Raw genomic sequence first — 19,426 nt, forward strand, 5'->3', positions numbered from 1 at the left:
AAGTAATATCCCCCATGGCCAGAGCCGTAAGCTGAAGTAGTGCAGTCCAAACTCTGTTCACAACCTGAGTTTGTTCCTGACGGAAATCGGTTTCAGGTAGTCAGCTCAAGAATGACTCAGCCTTCCAACCTTCCAAGGTCAGTAAATGGAATATCCAGCTTGCTGAAGATAGTTTAGATTACTGGGAAAGGCAATTTGCAAACACTCCATCAACAAAGTCCACCTAATAAGCATAGTGATGTAACATCACCCCATGATCCAGTAATCTTGTGATAGTATGACAGTGTTTCCGTCCAAATAGCACTTCATTTGTTTACTACATAATTTGTTCTCTAACTTCCTCACCTCTTGAATGGCCAAACTTCAGATTAAAGGCAAGGTGAACAGTCTGCAACTCCCCCCGCCCCCACTGTAATTTTTCTCATAGAAAATGAAGATTTTGAGTTCCATAAACATGCCAAATAGTATTTATGGAAATGAGTTCCATAAACATGCCAAATAGTATAACATACTAAGTTATAAATGATGCATTTTACATAGTTAAATCAGCAGAAAGGTTAGGAAAGCCTCCATCTACCTCCCAATTCTAACCTTTCCCCAAAAGCAGAACATACATATTTAATTTTTTTCCTGTGTCTTTAAAATTTCCAGAAATTTTACCTCTCTATCTAGCTGTACCTGCCAGGACTTTCCCAACAACCAAAGCTAATGCCCATATTAACTAGAAAGAGGGAACAGAGGGGGCCACTTCCCTCCCTCCAAGAGAATCATATATAAGAGGCCCCTTCATACCAAGGAAGGCCCATGCAATGTATACAGGGGAACACAATGGAGCAGATAACACTCCCACCATGGAATTTGTACCCTGTAAGAATTGCAGACCAACCCAAGTATATTTCTTTTCTGAAAACGAACTGGAGAAAAGAGCCATTCGGTTTGGTACGACAAAGAAATTAATCTCAAGTTATCAAAAAAAAACCAAGTAGCTGAACACATACTTGCAAGTGTGGATCAATTTCAAATATTGTCTCTCCACGCCGCATGTCTGTTATTAACCATGGGCCTCCTGCTCTATAAACACAAAACAAAAACCAGAGAAAACAAGCAACCACATTACATACTACCATTGCCAAGGCAGTTCTAGGTTTCCAGTAAAAACTAGAAAGAAAAGAATTGGGGCTAGGAGTGTGGAACAGTGGTTAAAGTGTCATACTAGGATTTGAGAGAACCATGTTTAAATCTTTACTCTGCAATAGAAGCTTGCAGAGTAAGATAAGCCTAGCCTATATCATAGCAATGTTGTGAGGATTAAATGGTATAAAGGAGAATGATGTAGGTCACTTTATATCCCCATTGTGGAGGAAAGTGGCCTATAAATGAAGTAATTATAACCTTAGAATCTTTGCCTGGGTACTCAAGATACTAGATTAACACCTGAACAGCATATGCTTCGCAAAGGCTCTTCATATCAGAATTAGAAAGAACCTCAGAAGTCATGTGGTCTAATTGTTTCTAATGGAAGGATTCTCTGAGAACACTGGACAGTACACATTGTTATCATTTTATTTTTACTTGTCACTGATTGTTATTTTTAATGAAAGAATTTCAAAGCAATTTGCCAGGGTAAAATAAATATTAAACACATTTATATGTCAGACTGGAAGGACAGGAATATCTCTTAGCATCTTTCCTACAAGTAGTTAAAATACAATATATATGTGGACAGTGGAAACTACAATTTCACCAATTAAAACTTTTATATCTATATTTCTAAATTTAAAAGGTGATGGAACATAGTAAAAAAATAAAAGATCTCTCAGTTTCTTTGTTTTTTGTGGTTATAATTCAATGTATCTTTTTCATTTCAGGCTCATTTTACTCATATCTTGCCTAAAGATAGGTATTACTGTTCAATCAGTGCATGTATGCTCAGAAGTAAATTCCATTGTGTTCCACAGGATTAACTCCTAGTAAATATATTTAAGAGTTACAGCTGATGCTGGATACTGTGGACAATTTCCACTAATGAGGGGAGGGGGGATTTCTGCCAATTCCTCCCCTCCTGCTGCAGACCTCCAACTCATTCCTATTCTGTTCTGGAAAGAGATGTATTTTGGACTACAGTAAGAAAGAGGCGGCAAGGAAGATCCACTCTGCTGACAGACATCTCTTTCACCAGCAGAAGTGATCCATGGCCATTATTCAAAGAGATTCTATCAGAATACAACATTTTACTTATTTATTATTAATTCAGTCTATATGTTACCTTTCCCTGTTGGGCAGGCCTAGAGTTGCTTACAACAAGAAGTTTACAATTATGTCAGCAATTCAATTTGCAACACTACACCTCAATTCGATAGATACAACTAACCCAAGGATGAAATTAATTAATAATTTAACAATTTTAAGATAAATCAACAAAACACAAGGACAAAGGGAAGGATAGGGCAAGGACAGTGAAAGGTCAAGCAAAGGAAAAGGAAAATATACAAAATTATGCATATCTGCCTAGCTTCATAATTCATCCCATCTGTTCAACATGGCATTTTTTCACATAATTTGGAACCGTTGGATCAAAATAAGATGCAAAATGATTGCATCTCTCTTTAGCAGACTTCATATAAACAGCCACAAAATCCCCCACTTTGCAGCTGGAAGTGCAGTACTTACACAGGAACAGTCCGAAGAAGCTCCAATATACCCTGTCCATTCCACTGCTGTGCCGCATGAAGCTCTTCTGTGCAGACTCCAACAATCTACAGCAAACAGATGAGGGCAAAGCACTGAGTGGAGATCTGGTTTCTGCTACTTGTTACAAAGCACCCTATTTCTACTGAACTAACTATATAGTTTGTGCAGCAGATACAGACTAATCTCACAGTGCACAACAATGCCTTCAACTATACAAATGAGCCCTCTCTCAAGCAAGCCATTCTGGAGAGACGAAAAATTTAGCAAAGGCTAAATGGAAATGTGCTAAGGGCTTACTTGCTATATTGTTTGATATGATGTGGCAGAGCGAGATTAGCACTAACTTCCAAATCATCTTTTGAAATCATGGCTTGAAGATCAGTTCTAATCACAGTATGGCCATTTCAGGTGTCAATATTTAGAAGAATTCCAGACATGGAAGGAAGGGACTCTGCAGTACCTCTCAGTCCTTTAATCTACTCTCCTACACTACTTCATAGTAAGAGGACCAGTACATGTTAACAAATCCTTTTCATTTATCATGCTGAGCTCTTCTCAATAGAGTCAGTGAGATGAAACAACAATTTCTACTGCATACAAATCCTCTCTACAGTTTTGCTGACTTATGTTGCTCACATAAAGATGAATGTTTATGGGGTGATGCAGTTACTGTTGCAATGGAAACCACCACATCATTCTGAAGTAAAACACGTTTTATTGCAACATGGGAATACCAAGCCAGACCATATGCCTCAGACATTAACAGAAAAGACTCTTAATCCAGCAATTCAGATTAAATTAAACATGAACAAACAATTCTCCTGTCTTTCACTATTGGCTGACTTATATATGGTTTTGTATATGAGCAGAAGACATAACGTTTATCAGACCTAAGTCAAAGAAGTCACTGCCCACAAAGTAACTTCAACTTGAACATAGAAAGTAGAGCTATTAATGACTCTTTGGGCACATCTCTACAGCTAAGTAAATAAAAAACCCTGGGAAGCAGAATCCAAAAATCAGCACTCCTCAAATGAGTTCAACTGATTGCAAGCAAAGAATGAACACATTAAAACCCGCTATGCTACTGTATTTAAGCTTCCTCTAGCTGCATTTCCTCTAGTCCAGGGGTAGGGAACCTGCGGCTCGAGAGCCACATGCGGCTCTTCTGCCCTTGCATTGCGGCTCCACGAGCCGAGCCGCTGGCCCCATCCTTGCCCGCCTTGCAGGCAGCAGGGCAGAAGCATCCATGTGCTTCTCAGAATGAGCGGAGTAAAAGGTTAAAAAACCCAATATATACAGTGTTATCTTTATTTTAAATGTCAAAAATTATTTGCGGCTCTAAGTGTTTTCTTTTCCCATGGAAAACGGGTCCAAATGGCTCTTTGAGTGTTAAAGGTTCCCTACCCCTGCTCTAGTCTGAAAAAGATCAAAGGCTGAATTCAATGTGAATGTTTGCACATATCAAGGAGAAAAGTAGTGTCAGTCCAATAAGTCTTTTAAAGACCTAACACATATAATGCCACGTTAGACCTAGGGTTATTGTTTATTTAAGTAAGTAAGATTAGTTTCTTGAAGGAAATGATTAAACTAATAGTCCAATTACTATACCTGGAGGAAAGTAACAATCCCAAATGGCGTCTGAACTGGCTGCATTTGTGGATCTTCAGTTAACAGCATATGCTGGATCCTAGATTCACTGCTGTCCAATGGACTATGCCACGAAACATGGTCACCACTACAAAATGTATTTTCTATAAGGGAGAAAGGGGATTCAAGAGAAACAAGTCAACAAAAAAAGAAGACAGTTTAATCACAGGTATTTTTAATAACCTACCCTCAAACCGACACTACAAGAAGACCCTTAGAAGCACTAAGAAGTGTACCTGGACAAGCACAGAAGCATTGATAAACTGATATAGCCACAAATACGTTTACATTCCTTTCTATTATTTTCACCCATCTATAAAGTAATGAAGATGTAAAACACAAAACCAGGAAGTAAACCTGATAATTAAATTGTATCCATAATCTGCCAATGTGCACAGTCTCCAAGACAGAAGGAAGAACACGCACACTCCATTGATCATATTTTTATTATAATTTTGTACTTGGTTCATGCAATAAGCATGGATTCCAAGTAACTGCACACAATATGGAAAAATATGCAACTCGAGGGAATTTTTACATTGTCCGCCAGTGATACTGGACACTGTCCATAAATAACCAGTTATTTTTTGAGCCTGCAGGCACATCTGGAATTCTGACATGGGAGAAGCAACAAAATGGCTGCCAAAGGAGGTGGAACCAGCCACAAAATTATTGCCACAATTTTCCTTCAGTAGATCCTCATGCTATGGTGGCAGCTGCTGTCAAAACAATATTTTTAAAATATGCACAGCCAATAAAATCTCCAACAGTCAATCAGAAGCTGGGCCAAAGCCTTATCTGGCCCCACCCACTTCCTTAAAAACACTTGGGTGGATACCATGGCGCCATGTTGGGGACCCCTGCCATACAGATTAATCAGAAGCTATTTTGTGTAAGTAAATAAGTAATCTGGCTCTAAACAGGATTAGGCTGCATTTAGAGATGATCTCTGGTGTTACAGCAAACATAGCTCTAACAGAATTCTCTCAATGGGTTAGATGGCCAGTTGTTTTCATGTTCCCCTGCCTGGCAGCATGTCCGTGGAATGAGATGGTAGAATAAACTGTAGCAGAATGAACTGTGACATTTCAAACTGCAAGTGGCACATTATATTTTTAATGATCCATTGAGTAAAAACGATCCATATGTGAGTAGAAACATTACACAGAAGGGAGAGGACTGACCTAGACAGTGCTAGCCTTTTTTATTTACAGTTTTTATGAGGGGGTGGAGAATCATGAATTTGTAAGGCATGTATATTTCATATTGCACACAGACATGCTATAATTCCATTCATATTATTTAACAGTTAAAGTATTAAACAATGTTAAAAACTCTTAGCCTTGGGTATATGAGGGAATGTGGCCTTCATAACCTCCCAATTCCTGTCATTGGGCAGTAGTTTTATGTTCTTGCTTAGACTCTTGTTCACCATCTGTGGATGTATTTTATCAAAGGAACATCATTGTACATTCCACTGTTTATTGTATGTATTATCCTGCTCTTTCTGCATTGTCTACTACATTCTGAATTTTTCCTTTTTTGCACTGTTTTCCTAGCATTTGTAATCCCAGCCTTATTGCATTGTTTATGTGATATCTTATGCAGTCTGATGCCTTTTTAAATGTTGTGTGATCCACTTTGAGACTCTGCAAGAAAGGGAAGCTGTAAAGTACATAAATAAAGGAATAGAAGTTCTACCTCTGTACAGAGAAAATGCTGCATTAATGAAAACTATCAACACAAAGGAGGAAGCATATGTCTACATTGCTCTGTGATGTATTAGGGTCGATGTAAAACAATGGCATCTGATATACACAGGAAGGGATGCAGTAAATACTCTGTTTTCCTTTGGAAATGCTCCATGACTACCTAGGAAGACTTTCCTCACATTTCATTATCACTGAGCTACAGCAACTTGGCTCAGGGGCAGGGTGTGAGGAACTGAAGTGTTGACATAAGTAAAGGAAATGTCTCTTGATTAACATGCAGATGTGGAAAGTAAATTAATCAGATAAGAGTTGCCTAACATTGAATATGATAGACCGTTTCATACACTGTAGAAGACAGTGCTTACCATAAACTTGTAACAACCTGTAGAATCAGACTATACACAGCCAGTGTAGGACTTTTGAAAAATAATAGACAATGAAGGCTGTTTTAAAGCATTCCCATTCAGTTTAAAGTCTCCAAGATTTTAATTCCCAAGATTTCCAAGATCATCATAGAACATCAGCCCAGATTCTCCTGATTAACAATTTTAATTATGTAAGCCTCGCAGTCAGTTTTTCAAAATGAAACAAAGCCACAAAAGCCCTTATTCTTCTGGCTTGTCTCTCTGACACAATATTCTGCATGTCAAATGCTCACTCAATTCTATGCTAATCGATCCCTGTGTTTTGCTACCCAGACTACTTTTCCTGGGAAATCCTAGCCATTTGGAGTCGGTTTTCAAATGCTAATGTCTCTGCTGGAAACCCACCTGTTTGTGTCTACTGGAGCGCTGACTACTTTAAACATGTCTCTTTCCCCCACACACAAACCACAAAATTCACACTGACTGCTCAATTAAACTACAGAAAACTACCCATGTGAAAAATGATATGAAGGCCAATTTAAATCCCGAAGAGCCAGCAAATCTAGTGTTAAAACTTGAAAGTGAGTCGCTCGCTCACCATACTGTGACATGCAAGATCAGCTTTTATAAGGAAGTCCTAACAATAACTAGCAAAGTTAGAATTAAGACGAAATTTAACAAAAATATTTTTATCTGTCTTAGGTCTTTACACATTGGGGAAAATATGAGCTTATCAATCATGTAAATAAATATAGCAACAAAACTGAATATATGTGCTATTAAGCTGGATTTTGAACTGGTACTGAAACAATGCTACAATGTCCTTTCCTCTTTGAGCTCCAGAACTCCCCTTAGAATCCTGCAACTCCAAATTTCAAGAAAAATCTATCCAAATTCTCAACATAATTGGAAGACTGGGGGGGAAGTAGGATATGGAACACAACATGGGTTTGCCTATATCAGTAGTGGCGAGCCTCCTATGGCACGGGTGCCAAAGGTAGCATTCAGAGCCCTCTCTGTGGGCACGAACGCACAGAGTTTGTCATGTGGGGGGCTTGCTTCTGAGTAAACCCTCCTAGGGTCGTGATTCACCCGTTTGAAGCATTGCACAGTTGCTTCAAAGCAAAGCCACCGACTACCACCAAGCTTACTCCCGAGTAATGCGTGCCTCGGAGCCAATAGTTTTTCCTAAACTAAAACCTCAGAATTCAGGTTAAATTGCCGTGTTGGCACTTTGCGATAAGTGGGTTTTGGGTTGTAGTTTGGGCACTCTGTCTCGAAAAGGTTTGCCATCACTGGCCTATATTAAATTTTGCTTCAACAAATTAAAGGAACCTTGCAGTGGAACTGAATCAGGAGCAAAGGCTAATTAGCTGTCATGGACAAGAATGGGCCAGAGTCATACCTCGGGTTTAATCAGCCATCCCTGCCAATTTTTGAAGACCTAAAGACGACATCTTTCTCTTCAATCCAAAGTCACTGTAACATTACTAATAAATTTATTAAGGCAACTTCAGGGTAACAGTTTTGGCTTCTGGTACATATTAACAAATGTGTTCCACTACCATGTATTAAAGCTGCTAAACACACTGACATGTAGTTCTATTCCACCTGAAAAACTACACCAGAGGCACCAAACAACTCAATACTGAAGTATTTTAAAGCGTATTTGCAACAATGAGCAACTGATCTAAGCTTTGTGGTTCCACCAGTCTTAATATCAACAACTAATTCTACACATCAATATATGGAAATTGTCACATGCCACTGATTACAACCTGCCACTCATGCAAGAAAATATAGACTGTGTGACAAATCCAGCAGGAATGTAATGTCTCTCCACTTCTCACACAAAAAGGGTCTGAAAAGCGTGGAGGAAGGAGGTGGGGGGGGGGGCCCTCCATGTGCTGCTTGTTTCTTCTAGCTTTTTTGGCTTAGCCTAAGTCAGTCTTAACTGCTGTTTTCTTTTTTGATCCAGGGACAGAAAACTGGGATGCAAAGAAACCTGTCCGATATAATGATGGGAAGTAAGGGATTGTTGAAGTTTTAGCATTGTTCCCTTTACTGCTCCCCAAAGAGGTGGGGGCTCGAGGATAAAGATGTAAAATTTTGAAAGTGTAGGAACAAAACATGTCTCTCCTTTTTTTTCCCTCAGGGAGAATGGAAATTTGCCCAGAGGATTGAAATATACAAATACTTTCCTAAAAACTTAAACTCTTTTTACTGTTTCAATGAGATAAAATACATTATCTATGATTTAGCATATAAAATTGTACCAACTAGCATATTTACATAATTTGAAAGTATAAATATATTTTGCCATCTACAGGAAAAACTGATAGTATATCCAATACTTGAGAAAGAGTTGCACACTGCTGTACCCTATGCCACAATAACACATGTATCTTAATTTTTGCCACATAGGAAAATGGGGAAAAAAAATAAAAGTTGAAGGTGTAAAACATTCCATAGTAAACAAAAAAATGTGTAGTGTTTCAACATAATTGAAGTCGTGATAGTAGGACTATCAGAATGTTTGGGTATTAACTTAGACTTTATAACACTGAATTTTTAATAATGTGTTATCACTAAACACATTATATATTAATTGTCACCAACATACAGGGGTGCCAGTCTTAACAAAATGAGAAAAACACATGCATGCAACCATGCACCCATCCCTTTAAAAAGTAAACACCAGTGAGTACCCATATCCTTAATGGAACTGTCACACTATAATGAGAGATACAATCCAGAGATCATATGTTTATTTTACAACAAAACAGTTGCTCTATTTGAAGCTCAGCCTCTTCCAAATGTGTATTGTGAATCCTTTCAGATACAAGATTGTGAAGGTCGTTCACAGGGCTCATGGAACTTAGTTTGTCCTTCTGAGGGCTCTGATAAGGCATACTTTATTTAGCACCATGGTGCTTTTAAGGAAAGATCTTTGCATGCATGATCTGGGTCATTAAATAGCACCAACCGGACACTTCTGAGGGTGTCTAAAATAAACTCTTTGGATCCCAGCCCTTACCTCCAAAACTGGTTTTTAAAATGTGATAGGTTCAGACAGCTAATAAAACTTATTCCTATAGAATAAGTGATAGTAAGAACAGCTGAAGAAAATGAACCATGCTGACCCTATCAACTTACTTTCTACAATTAATTACAGGTACCTGGATTCTAAAACTTAAGCATTTTTAAAGATTTTTAGGCTAAATATGCCAAAAATAATTACTCACCAGTTTGCTTAAACATATTGAAGTCATAAATGATTTTTTAAAACACCATATATGAGCCAGCTAAAAGAAATAATTCAAATATCCATAAATTAGATAACTTTGTGAAAAACAAATCCTATGCAAATATTTTTTTTTGGGGGGGGGATCAATATTGTTAGGTACAAGCATAAAATGTTAGGAGCTTGCCCAAGCAAGTGCAACTCTTTTTCCAGCACAATACATAGGATATTTAAAATAGCCTGGCTTTCTAATGTTAGGCTTAATCATTCCTTGTTTACAAAATATACAGTTTCCCAGCAGAAAGCATGTGCTAGTTATACTACGGAATGATAAAATACAATTCTGGCAAAAGCATATTTGTAATGTAAGTAAGTCATGACAAGCAAGGGCACATGAAAGATTGGCAGGAGGGTATGTGTTAAGATATCTTCCCCAAATCACTCCCTGTCCTCAGCATTCTCTCAGAGGCTGAAAAGATATAGATCCAACTGAGAGAAAACTATCAGTATTAATTATCCAGGTTTCACCATTCGTCTAATAAATGACCAGACAGAATGGCCAGATCTTAATTTTAACACACCTGGTGTAACGGGGTGTCTTATAGCCCGGGCGAGGGAGAGATATTATCCCACCACTAGCCACCAATTGTAACGGGACGTGTAGCCTACAATCAAGGTTCCCACTAAACTGACCAGTGGGGTTTCCTTTGCCACCCAAAATATCCCAGGCTAGTGTTCAGGGATCTTCTTTTTACTCTGCTGCCACCATTAAAGAGAAGGAACTAGGAATCCCAAAACTGCTAGCCTCCAATATGTTAAAGGATCCCATCATTCTTGGTCTGAGGGGAATGTCCTTCAGAGTCTCATATAAAAAATGGAGGGAACTCAAAATTGGCTGGGATTCTAGTCTCACAGACAGGCACTCTTCAACCTCTCACACACAAACGCAGATTGGCACGAGGGTAACTTGAACACAATGAATGAAATTTATTTTGAAAACAAAAGAAAGTCTTCTTTAACTGGCTCAGAGAGGTACTAACGCTTGATGGTTTCAGAGAGGTTCTTTTCACTTAAAAATTACAGAGCTTCAGATGTTACTTAGGTTTCACACACACACACACACACACACACACACACACACACACACACACACACACACACACACACACACACACACACACAGACGGGGGCCTCTTCAAGAACGATTTTGCTTTAGATCTACTACATTTCTTCACAGACAGACACTAGTCCTTTCTGATCTATAGCCCACTGAATATACACACACATTCTGTCTGGTCATTTGCCCAGTGAGATTCAGGCACACATAGCCTCCCTCTCTCACACTAATCCCTATTTGGCTTCACTGCCTCTGGATCGGGCTTTTCCCAGACTGGTATTACACAGGGGTAGGGCAGACTCTAGGTCTGGACAGTATTCACTGTCAAGCCACTGACTGGCGCATCACTTTGCACCAAACTCAGGGCTTCCTTTCTCTGACAAGCCTCCTCAGCTTGTAGAGTGACTGGATTTCTGTCAGCTAACTTGGCTGAGACAGAATCCTTCAGCTTCAGACCTGACAGACCGCTCTCTGTCAAATTCTGGCTGTTCCGGAATATCTCTCCCAATCTTGACTAAACTCTGACAGGCACGCCACTGTCTATTTATACTGCTGGCACTTTGGCTCCCCCTAACCCTGGCCATAGGCAACTGTGCCTCTGCTCGACCAATCAAGTGGGTTCTCTTGTACAGTGGAGCCTTCTGTATAACTCTGGCTGTCACTAAGGCCTTTTCATTAGGCCTTTCACACACACCAGCCCTTCAGTGTGGGTGCATCCATTACACCTGGCATCACAGCAACAATGGCAGAGGTGATGTAGAATTAAGAGCCAACCCATCCAAATCACTACTGAAGGGTAAAAAAGCATAAAGTAGTGAGCATATATGTATCTCACTGAACATCTTACAGACCTACCACTCTGTTGCCCACTGTATCTGTCTAACCAGTGAAGCACCTTGATGTTATCTGCTGACATCCCTCAGTGGATCAATCCCCAGGAAAATCTAAGAGATTAACAAATCCCGGAAATTATCTCTCTCCAGACTCGTCCTGTACCCTGTATTCCCAAATCGAATGGCATATTTTATCTGACAATCCCAGGTTCAAGTTTCATGCTGGTGGGACATACAGAATGACAATGGATCTGGCCATGCCCTCTTGTGCTATCTTAGACAGGGTCCTCCTGCTCTGAAAGCTCTTAGCCCAAGCCCAAACCTGGCCAGCTGTGACCAGGCTTCTGGGTGTCCAGAACCCTCAGCTTGGTAGACCAAGGCAGTCAAGCACAGTATAGTATCCCAAACATGGCCTCCATAGCAGGCAAAATGTCAACGAGGGACAAACAGGTTAATACATTTTTAAGCATTATATTCAGTAACAAAAAATTCAAATCAAGCCACTGAGAAGTTCTAAAGAAACCCAACAGCTGGCCTTAAATACTCTCAGACATGATGGAATGCACCCTAGACCAAATTAGCTCACAAGGCTCTACATGGCAGAATTCACCATAGAATAGAAAGAAGTCTATTTTTGTCATGCACTGAGAGACTACAACACAAAAATCAGTCCAGAGAACCCTTCACTAGAGAATACAATGGAAATGTGTAGAAGATGTATCCCTTTAAAAGGCAGATCATAAAGCAATACTGCAAAGTACCCCTTTGCAAATATGACTGCTTCCAGCTACATTCAATATTTTTCCTTCTCAGTTAAAAACGTTTTTGAATTCTAATTCTGTTTGCAGCCATGCAAACCATATCTAAAGAAGTTACAACCTTAGGAAAATAGAGATCATAGAAATGAAGATTGTCACATAATGACAAAACCGAACAGACATACACAGCAGTCAAAACAATTCGATAATCTATTAGAAAGCGATTAAAAACAAAGCAAACAATTTAAGTAACAGTACCTGATTGGAAAACATATCTAGCTAAGCCTTGCATTAACTCTGCGGGCCATGTAGGTGGTGCAGATTCCCCTGTTTCACGCTTGAGTCGAAATGTCAGTTCAAATCCAAAACCACTTGGCCCATCGGACCCAGTAAACCTGGAAGAAATTAAACAAAGGAAGATTACAATGAAGCAGCACACAAGTCAAAAATGTTTTATAAACTACAGCAGCACTGTAGAACCCCACCCCCCCCACCCCCAAAGTACCTCACTATAGTAGCCATGACAAATCTAGTCTCAGCCTGTTCAGGGGCAAGTGATGATGGAGTTAATGCATCATCAGGGGTTGGGGTGCTGTATAAGGGTTGACTTCACCCAACGAATTCTCCTGCAATCTTGCTCTTTGCCTAATGACACTGTTGGTGGAGATACAGTCTCTCAACAATGTGGGGAAATTAGACTGCTTATTTGCAAGAGGCTTGGGTAAGGAATCTTTTATACCAGTTTATATGGAGATCAGCTATCAGGGGAAAAAATCCACAGAGAGGAATATGATACAAATTTGGCAGTCTTTATTGTGGGGAGAAGGGGTTCACAAGGATTTGATTCAATTCAGCAAACATGCGTATATAGAGTTCCTCAGATATAGATAGGATGGAAAAATAGTTTTTGGAATAGAAATAGGGTGTAGGATATATTGGTGATACAACCTGATAGTGAAGTGGAGAAGTTCCAAGGTTCATCGCCAAATGGCAAGTGTCTGGTTCCGGGAGGTGGGGGTGTTGCATGCATGGATACACCAACAAAGACAGAAAGATATCAATGGCACTGGACAAAGGCTTCTCAGGGGCAGAGGTGGGTGGGTTAGGATCTTTATAGTAAAGATCCATTTCTGGGAGTGTCAGGATGGCCCTTTTAAGGGATGGCTGGACAGCATTTGGGAGGTGTCTGGGTGCATGTTGTTAAGAAACAATGGAATACTATGAGGTGGTCAAAAGTAGTTAGTTACAGAAGGGAGTATTATGAGGAAAGGTCATGACATCAACAGGTATCTTCTGGCTGAAACAGGTATTCATTCAGCTAGGATACTGTTTCATATTGAGAACACACTCTGCCTTGGCTATGAGACTGGAAATATGCTGACATAACAGGCAGAGTATGAGTATGAGAACTGGAAAATAATTCTTTTAGGTGACCTGGCTCTTGCCAGAGAAGACCCATCGCTGCAATGCCAACATCACCTTTCTAGGCTGGCACATGGGCAGGGATACCTGTGCATAAGCATTCCCCCACCTCACCCCACTATGCCAAGGTGGTATGGTAACAACATCTGAAAATGGTTATCAGAGGCTTCAGTGATGGAGGGGGCGGCCTGTCCTTGAGCGGAGTAATGAACTTTTAAAAACAGCTGTGAAGAAAAAGGAAAAGGAGGATACTGTGTTTAACTGAGAAGCAGTGGTGGTTGTTTTTCTTCCTCCCTATGCCTCTGTGGCTCAGAGTGTTACTTTTTTATTCACTATCTCTTTTAAGATTTGAAATATTACATGGGGAGCTGATGATGTTACCTTGGGAATTTTTGCCAAAAAATCTTTGCACTTCGTTTGGACAACGGTGTTTGGAGCTGTGATTGTGTTTGCAAAAGTCCTTGCTTATGAACCCTTTGATGAAGAATAATAAATGAGGAGAGACTTTCAGATCAGCAATTGAACTGCTCTGCCTCCTGATTGAGTTTCTTGGAGCATTGGGAACTCTTGAGAAGAGGGTGAGCAAACCAGCAGTTCTGTACAGGTACCTGCATGGACAAAAGGCCATGTGACGGGGTTCTTTCATTATACAAGTGTTGCTGACAGAAGCTACAGAAATGACAAGTTCAGCTCTTCCCTTTGCTCACTGCAAGCACCCAACACTTTTTGTGTGTGTGTGCACTCCTGAAGTGTGCTGGGGAAGGAGACTTTGGAAAGATTCACAAATGCTGTCACTAACAGTGCAAAGATTCTACTCCAGTTTTTTAGACTACTATTCTATGCAAACAGGTACACATAACAAGGGAAAAATCACTTGAAAAAGAACGTAGGGAAATAATAGCTTCTTCATATAAGCAAGGAACAATGCAGCAAGCTGAATTCAAACTCCATCCAATTTTGCATCAAATGAATATTTATGACTGGAGTTGAATTACCTGTATGCTCTGTAATTATGAAGAGAAGTGTCTGTTCCAGAACCCAATCACTGCTTTCGTAACTTTCTTAACATTCATGAAATTTAACTGCCTAACATCAAGACAAATGCTTCTATAGAAAACAAAAAATAATCTGACAGAAGCAAATGTTATATTTCATTGTTTTTGTTCTTTAAGTTGTTGACATTGCCCTGAGGTTCACCAACCCTGAACACTCTCCAAAAACTATGTACAAACTTTAATTTTGAGCGAGCATTTAGTAAAAAACACAGGAGGTCATCACTTGCTGAACGCTCAGAAACCAACGGGGATGTTAAGGTTATTAAGGCTTATAACACGTTATACTGAGAACGTTCTGTGCTTTAAGCAACTTCATGGTCATTCCTTACTGTCAGACTACGTCAGAATCATCTTCATGGCCCATTACGCATGGAACACTTACCTTGAGTCTGTTCTCTACACAGTGGGCTCATAGTGGGCTCTCCTCACATTTCATACAAGGAGGCAGCCCACAGCCTGCAGCTTCTCCCAGTTCTCTTAACTCTGCCCATCAACAGCCTTAAAAGCACAGAACTGATATTCTCTCCCCCGCTCACTTAGCCTCTGCACCCACATGTATATATGAACACTCTCTCTATATATGTATCTCTGCCGCTATCACAAGAAAAGAGAAAGATTGATTTTGAAAGTCTTGCCTGAAATAAAGTTTTAAAAGCCCTCTCAGCCATCAGGGAGGGCAGAAGCACAGCGGGAGAGGTGGGATGGAGCCAAAAAGATACCTGCTTGTACTGTTCCTTTCAAAAGCCCTCTCTTTTGTTACTTTATATCGAAAGATCGACCTCTCAATCTCTGAAAATGTGCACTTTGGAAAAGCAGGAAAGAGTCACCAGCATGTGGGGTAAAAGGGAAGGCTCCAGGGCACTAGATAATTGAGGCTATGCTGAGACTGCGCTGGTGGAGTCTGGACAACACAGACGTTGGACAAATATGAGGGGGGTTCCCTCCCTGCCATTATATATATGACAGATCCATCTATTGATCTCTTGATCGGTGCACTTAGGGAAGCAAGAGGGAGTCAACAGCATGAAGAGGGGGTGAGGAGGAAGGTGTACAAAGCACTGTGAGGGAGTGGGAAGGCTGGCCATGGGGAGAGAATATTCTGGGGCAAAGCTGTGCCCATTGGCAAATCTGTCCTGCTCTAGCAGCGAAGCAAGATTTAAATCCTGCTATAAATAGTTTTGCTTGCCCCGAAGAGAGTACAAAGTGAAAGTAGGGTTCCAGACAATACATTTATACAACAAATCTTGTTGCAGCGAACGTTGGTCTCCGCTATGCAGCAAAGACCTTGTGCATAATCGGCCCATGCCACTTTCTGGGTTTTTTTTATTCAACAATCAATAACAATATAATTTACAAACAACATAAATTTCAAAGCTCTCAGAAATACATAACAGACTCAGCTTATTCACTCAAATAATCATGTAATCAATAATTTGTTCCATTATGGATTATATTAAAATCTACAACTTCCTGCTAGGGAAAAAACAAACCCTTGTATAGTTCCCAATTCTGCTTTAAGTAAAACACTTTTTCCAAATAAGACAACTTAACATTTCTATGAAAATTTTCCAATCTTATCTTTAATATAAATCTTACAACAAATCTTATCCATAACACTTCCCACAATATTCAAAACACCAATTTAAAATTGTTTTCTTATATCTTTATTCGCTTTTTAGCGACTTTATAAATATCATCATTATTAACTAAAACTGCAAGCTTAATGATAAACTCAATGTCAAATGTTTGTAATCTTCATTGCTTCCCAAAAACACAATTAGCAGTTTCCATAATTTAATACAACTTTCTATGCTTTTATTATTCATCACTGTTGAAAACTTATCCATCCATGTTAATTTATTATCCAGTCATTTATTGTTGGTATTTTGGGGGATTTCCATTCTTTAGCACGTAATATTCTTGCAGCAGTGATCATATTCAATACTAAAGTTTCATTTTCTTTTTAAAATACTGTACCTATTAAATTCAACAGAAAACATTTCTGGCTTACATTCAAATTCATTTTTCAATATACTTTTCATCACTTCAAATATTTTAATCCAGAATATTTTAATCCTTTTATATGTCCACCTCATATGCCAACAAGTCCCTTTTTCCTTATTACATTTCCAACAGGTTTCTGATATTTCCTTATATATCTTAACTAATTTTGATGGAAATAAATACCACCAGTATAACATTTTATAATAATTTTCCTTTAAATTCATACAGCTGGTAAATTTTAAATTTCTCATCCAGACTTTTTTCCAGTCTTCCATAATAATTTGTCTAAAGTCTGGGACCATAAGATCATGCTTCCATTTACTTGTTCAGGCTCAATTTCAATTTGTAGTAACATATACATTTTTTAAATAAAAGATACTTCTTCTTTACATATAGTATTCCATAATTAAGATTCTTTATCTTCAAAACCTATTTTTATCTTGCTTGTATTTCTCCTTTAACTGACAATAAAGTGCTCATTATTAATTTCCTCCCTTTCTTTTAACATGTAAACTTCCTGTTTTTAAACAGTATGTCTTAATACCTTAAATATCCACTTGCAAAACTCCCTCTCATAATTGTTGCTTCATGTAGTGAAGTCCACTGGTGTATTTAAAAAAATGTTTTTGCTATATCTCTCCCAGATTTTATAAACTGATTTTCTTATATAATGAACAAAAAATATTTTAACATTGTCTCTTTCCTATACTTATATATACAAGTGCCATTCATACTGTAAATCAAAGCCCTCCAAGTTTAATAAATCTTCATTGGTTAAGAACATCCATTCTAGAAACCATACTAGACCTGCAGCTTGACAGTAAAGTTTTAAATCGGGAAGGGATCACCTCTCTCTAAAGAATCACACATTTCACGTCTTATTCTAGGATTCTTTCCTTCCCAAATGAAAGATATCTTTTTGCCATTTCTCAAAATGCTTTTCTGGAATTATTACTGGGATGGTCTGACATAAAAGTAACATTTTCGCTAACACACTGGATTTTATTACAGCTATCCTTCCAAGTAGGGACAGTTTTAATTTTGCCCATTAAAAAAATCATTGCTGATCTTTTCAATAATACTTCATAATTATTTTGAAATAGTAATATATTATATTTAGCTATATTAATTCCTAAATATTTAACTTACTTTATCAATTCATAATTTAATATTTTATTTTGTTCTTCCTGTTTGTCATATGTCAGAATGTTAGTTTTTTGTTCATTTATTTTCAGTCCTGACACTTTTTAAAATTCCTCCAACTTTTCCTTCAATACTTTCAGTGGAGATGCCAGCATCAAAGCAATACCATCTACAAAAGATATTGTTATGTATTCTTCCTTATTTATTTTGATGCTTGGAATCAATATATCATCCTTTATATCTCTTACTAGGGATTCCAAAGTCCATATAAATAACAAGGGGGACAAAGGGCATCTTTGGTGGGTACCCTTACAAATCTTTATATTTTGGGGATAGTTCCTGGTTAACTTTAATTTTTGCCACTTGTTTCATGTATATTGATTCAATCCAATTCTGGAAGTTGTTTCGACCATTTAGTTTTTGTAAAGATTTTTACATAAACTCCCAATCTAGATTATCGAAGGCTTTTTCAATATTATAGAATATAAATGAAGATTGTTTATCTATTGTTTTCTGTAAATATTCTATTATATCCAGAATTATTCTTACATTATCTTTAATATGACACCCTGGCAAAAAGTTCCCTTCCAATTTTTTTATTCAATACTTCTTTTAATCTCTTTGCACATACCATTGCAAAGATTTTATAATCTGTATTTAGCAATTATATTGGGCAGTAGTTTCTTATATTACTTTCATCTTGACCTTCCTTAGATATTAATGTAATTATCACTTCTGTCCAAGATGTTGGTATTTCTCCAGTTACTATTATGTTATTTATTAATTGCTGTAGGATTGCATTTAATTCATCAACAATTTTTAAAAATAAAATTTACTTGTAAAACCATCTGGTTTTCCAGTTTTAAGTTGTTTTATAGTATCCCTAACTTCTTCCATTGATATCTCTTGTTCTAAAATCTGTATTTTTTCTTCTGTATCCTTTTAAAAATTTCTCGCTAGTTTGTTCTTCCTTATCTACTTCATGAGCTCCACAGAGTTTGGTATAAAATTCAACAAATGTATTCATAATATCCTCTTGACAAGTATATCTTCCCCCCTTCTTTTAATTGAGAGGTGGTCTTTTTTTGTCTTTCTTTTCTCAGTTTCCAAAGTAACCACCTGCCCGATTTATTAGGTTGATCGAAAATTTTTGCCTTCATATATTGTAACTTTCTCTTCGGCCCCTTCCGCACACGCAGAATAATGTGTTTTCAAACCACTTTCACAACTGTTTGCAAGTGGATTTTGCTGTTCTGCACAGCTTCAAAGTGCACTGAAAGCAGTTTGAAAGTGCATTATTCTGCATGTGTGGACGGAGCCTTCATTTCCTGAGTATATAGCATCGATAATTGGTTTTGTAATTCCTTTATTTCCTTAATTAATCTTGTGTCAGATGATGTTCATGTTATTTGCTTTTCTTTTTTCCTAATTT

The 19,426-nt window shown here is 38.2% G+C and overlaps 1 protein-coding gene across 2 annotated transcripts in view; it reads right to left on the reverse strand.

The window, feature by feature from the left end:
* The window catches only part of SUFU (SUFU negative regulator of hedgehog signaling), an 85,493-nt gene that overhangs the window by 48,266 nt on the left and 17,801 nt on the right, over positions 1 to 19,426 (reverse strand). For both annotated transcript variants that reach the window (XM_048505521.1, XM_048505520.1), the window contains exons 3-6: positions 12,629 to 12,765; positions 4,303 to 4,445; positions 2,671 to 2,756; positions 999 to 1,071 (exon numbers count right to left, since the gene is read on the reverse strand). In XM_048505521.1, the coding sequence (XP_048361478.1) occupies positions 999 to 1,071; positions 2,671 to 2,756; positions 4,303 to 4,445; positions 12,629 to 12,765 (439 nt within the window). The remainder of the gene's footprint in view (positions 1 to 998; positions 1,072 to 2,670; positions 2,757 to 4,302; positions 4,446 to 12,628; positions 12,766 to 19,426) is intronic.

Source organism: Sphaerodactylus townsendi, linkage group LG08, assembly GCF_021028975.2.
Source record: "Sphaerodactylus townsendi isolate TG3544 linkage group LG08, MPM_Stown_v2.3, whole genome shotgun sequence".
In the NCBI taxonomy this organism is placed as follows: Eukaryota; Metazoa; Chordata; class Lepidosauria; order Squamata; family Sphaerodactylidae; genus Sphaerodactylus; species Sphaerodactylus townsendi.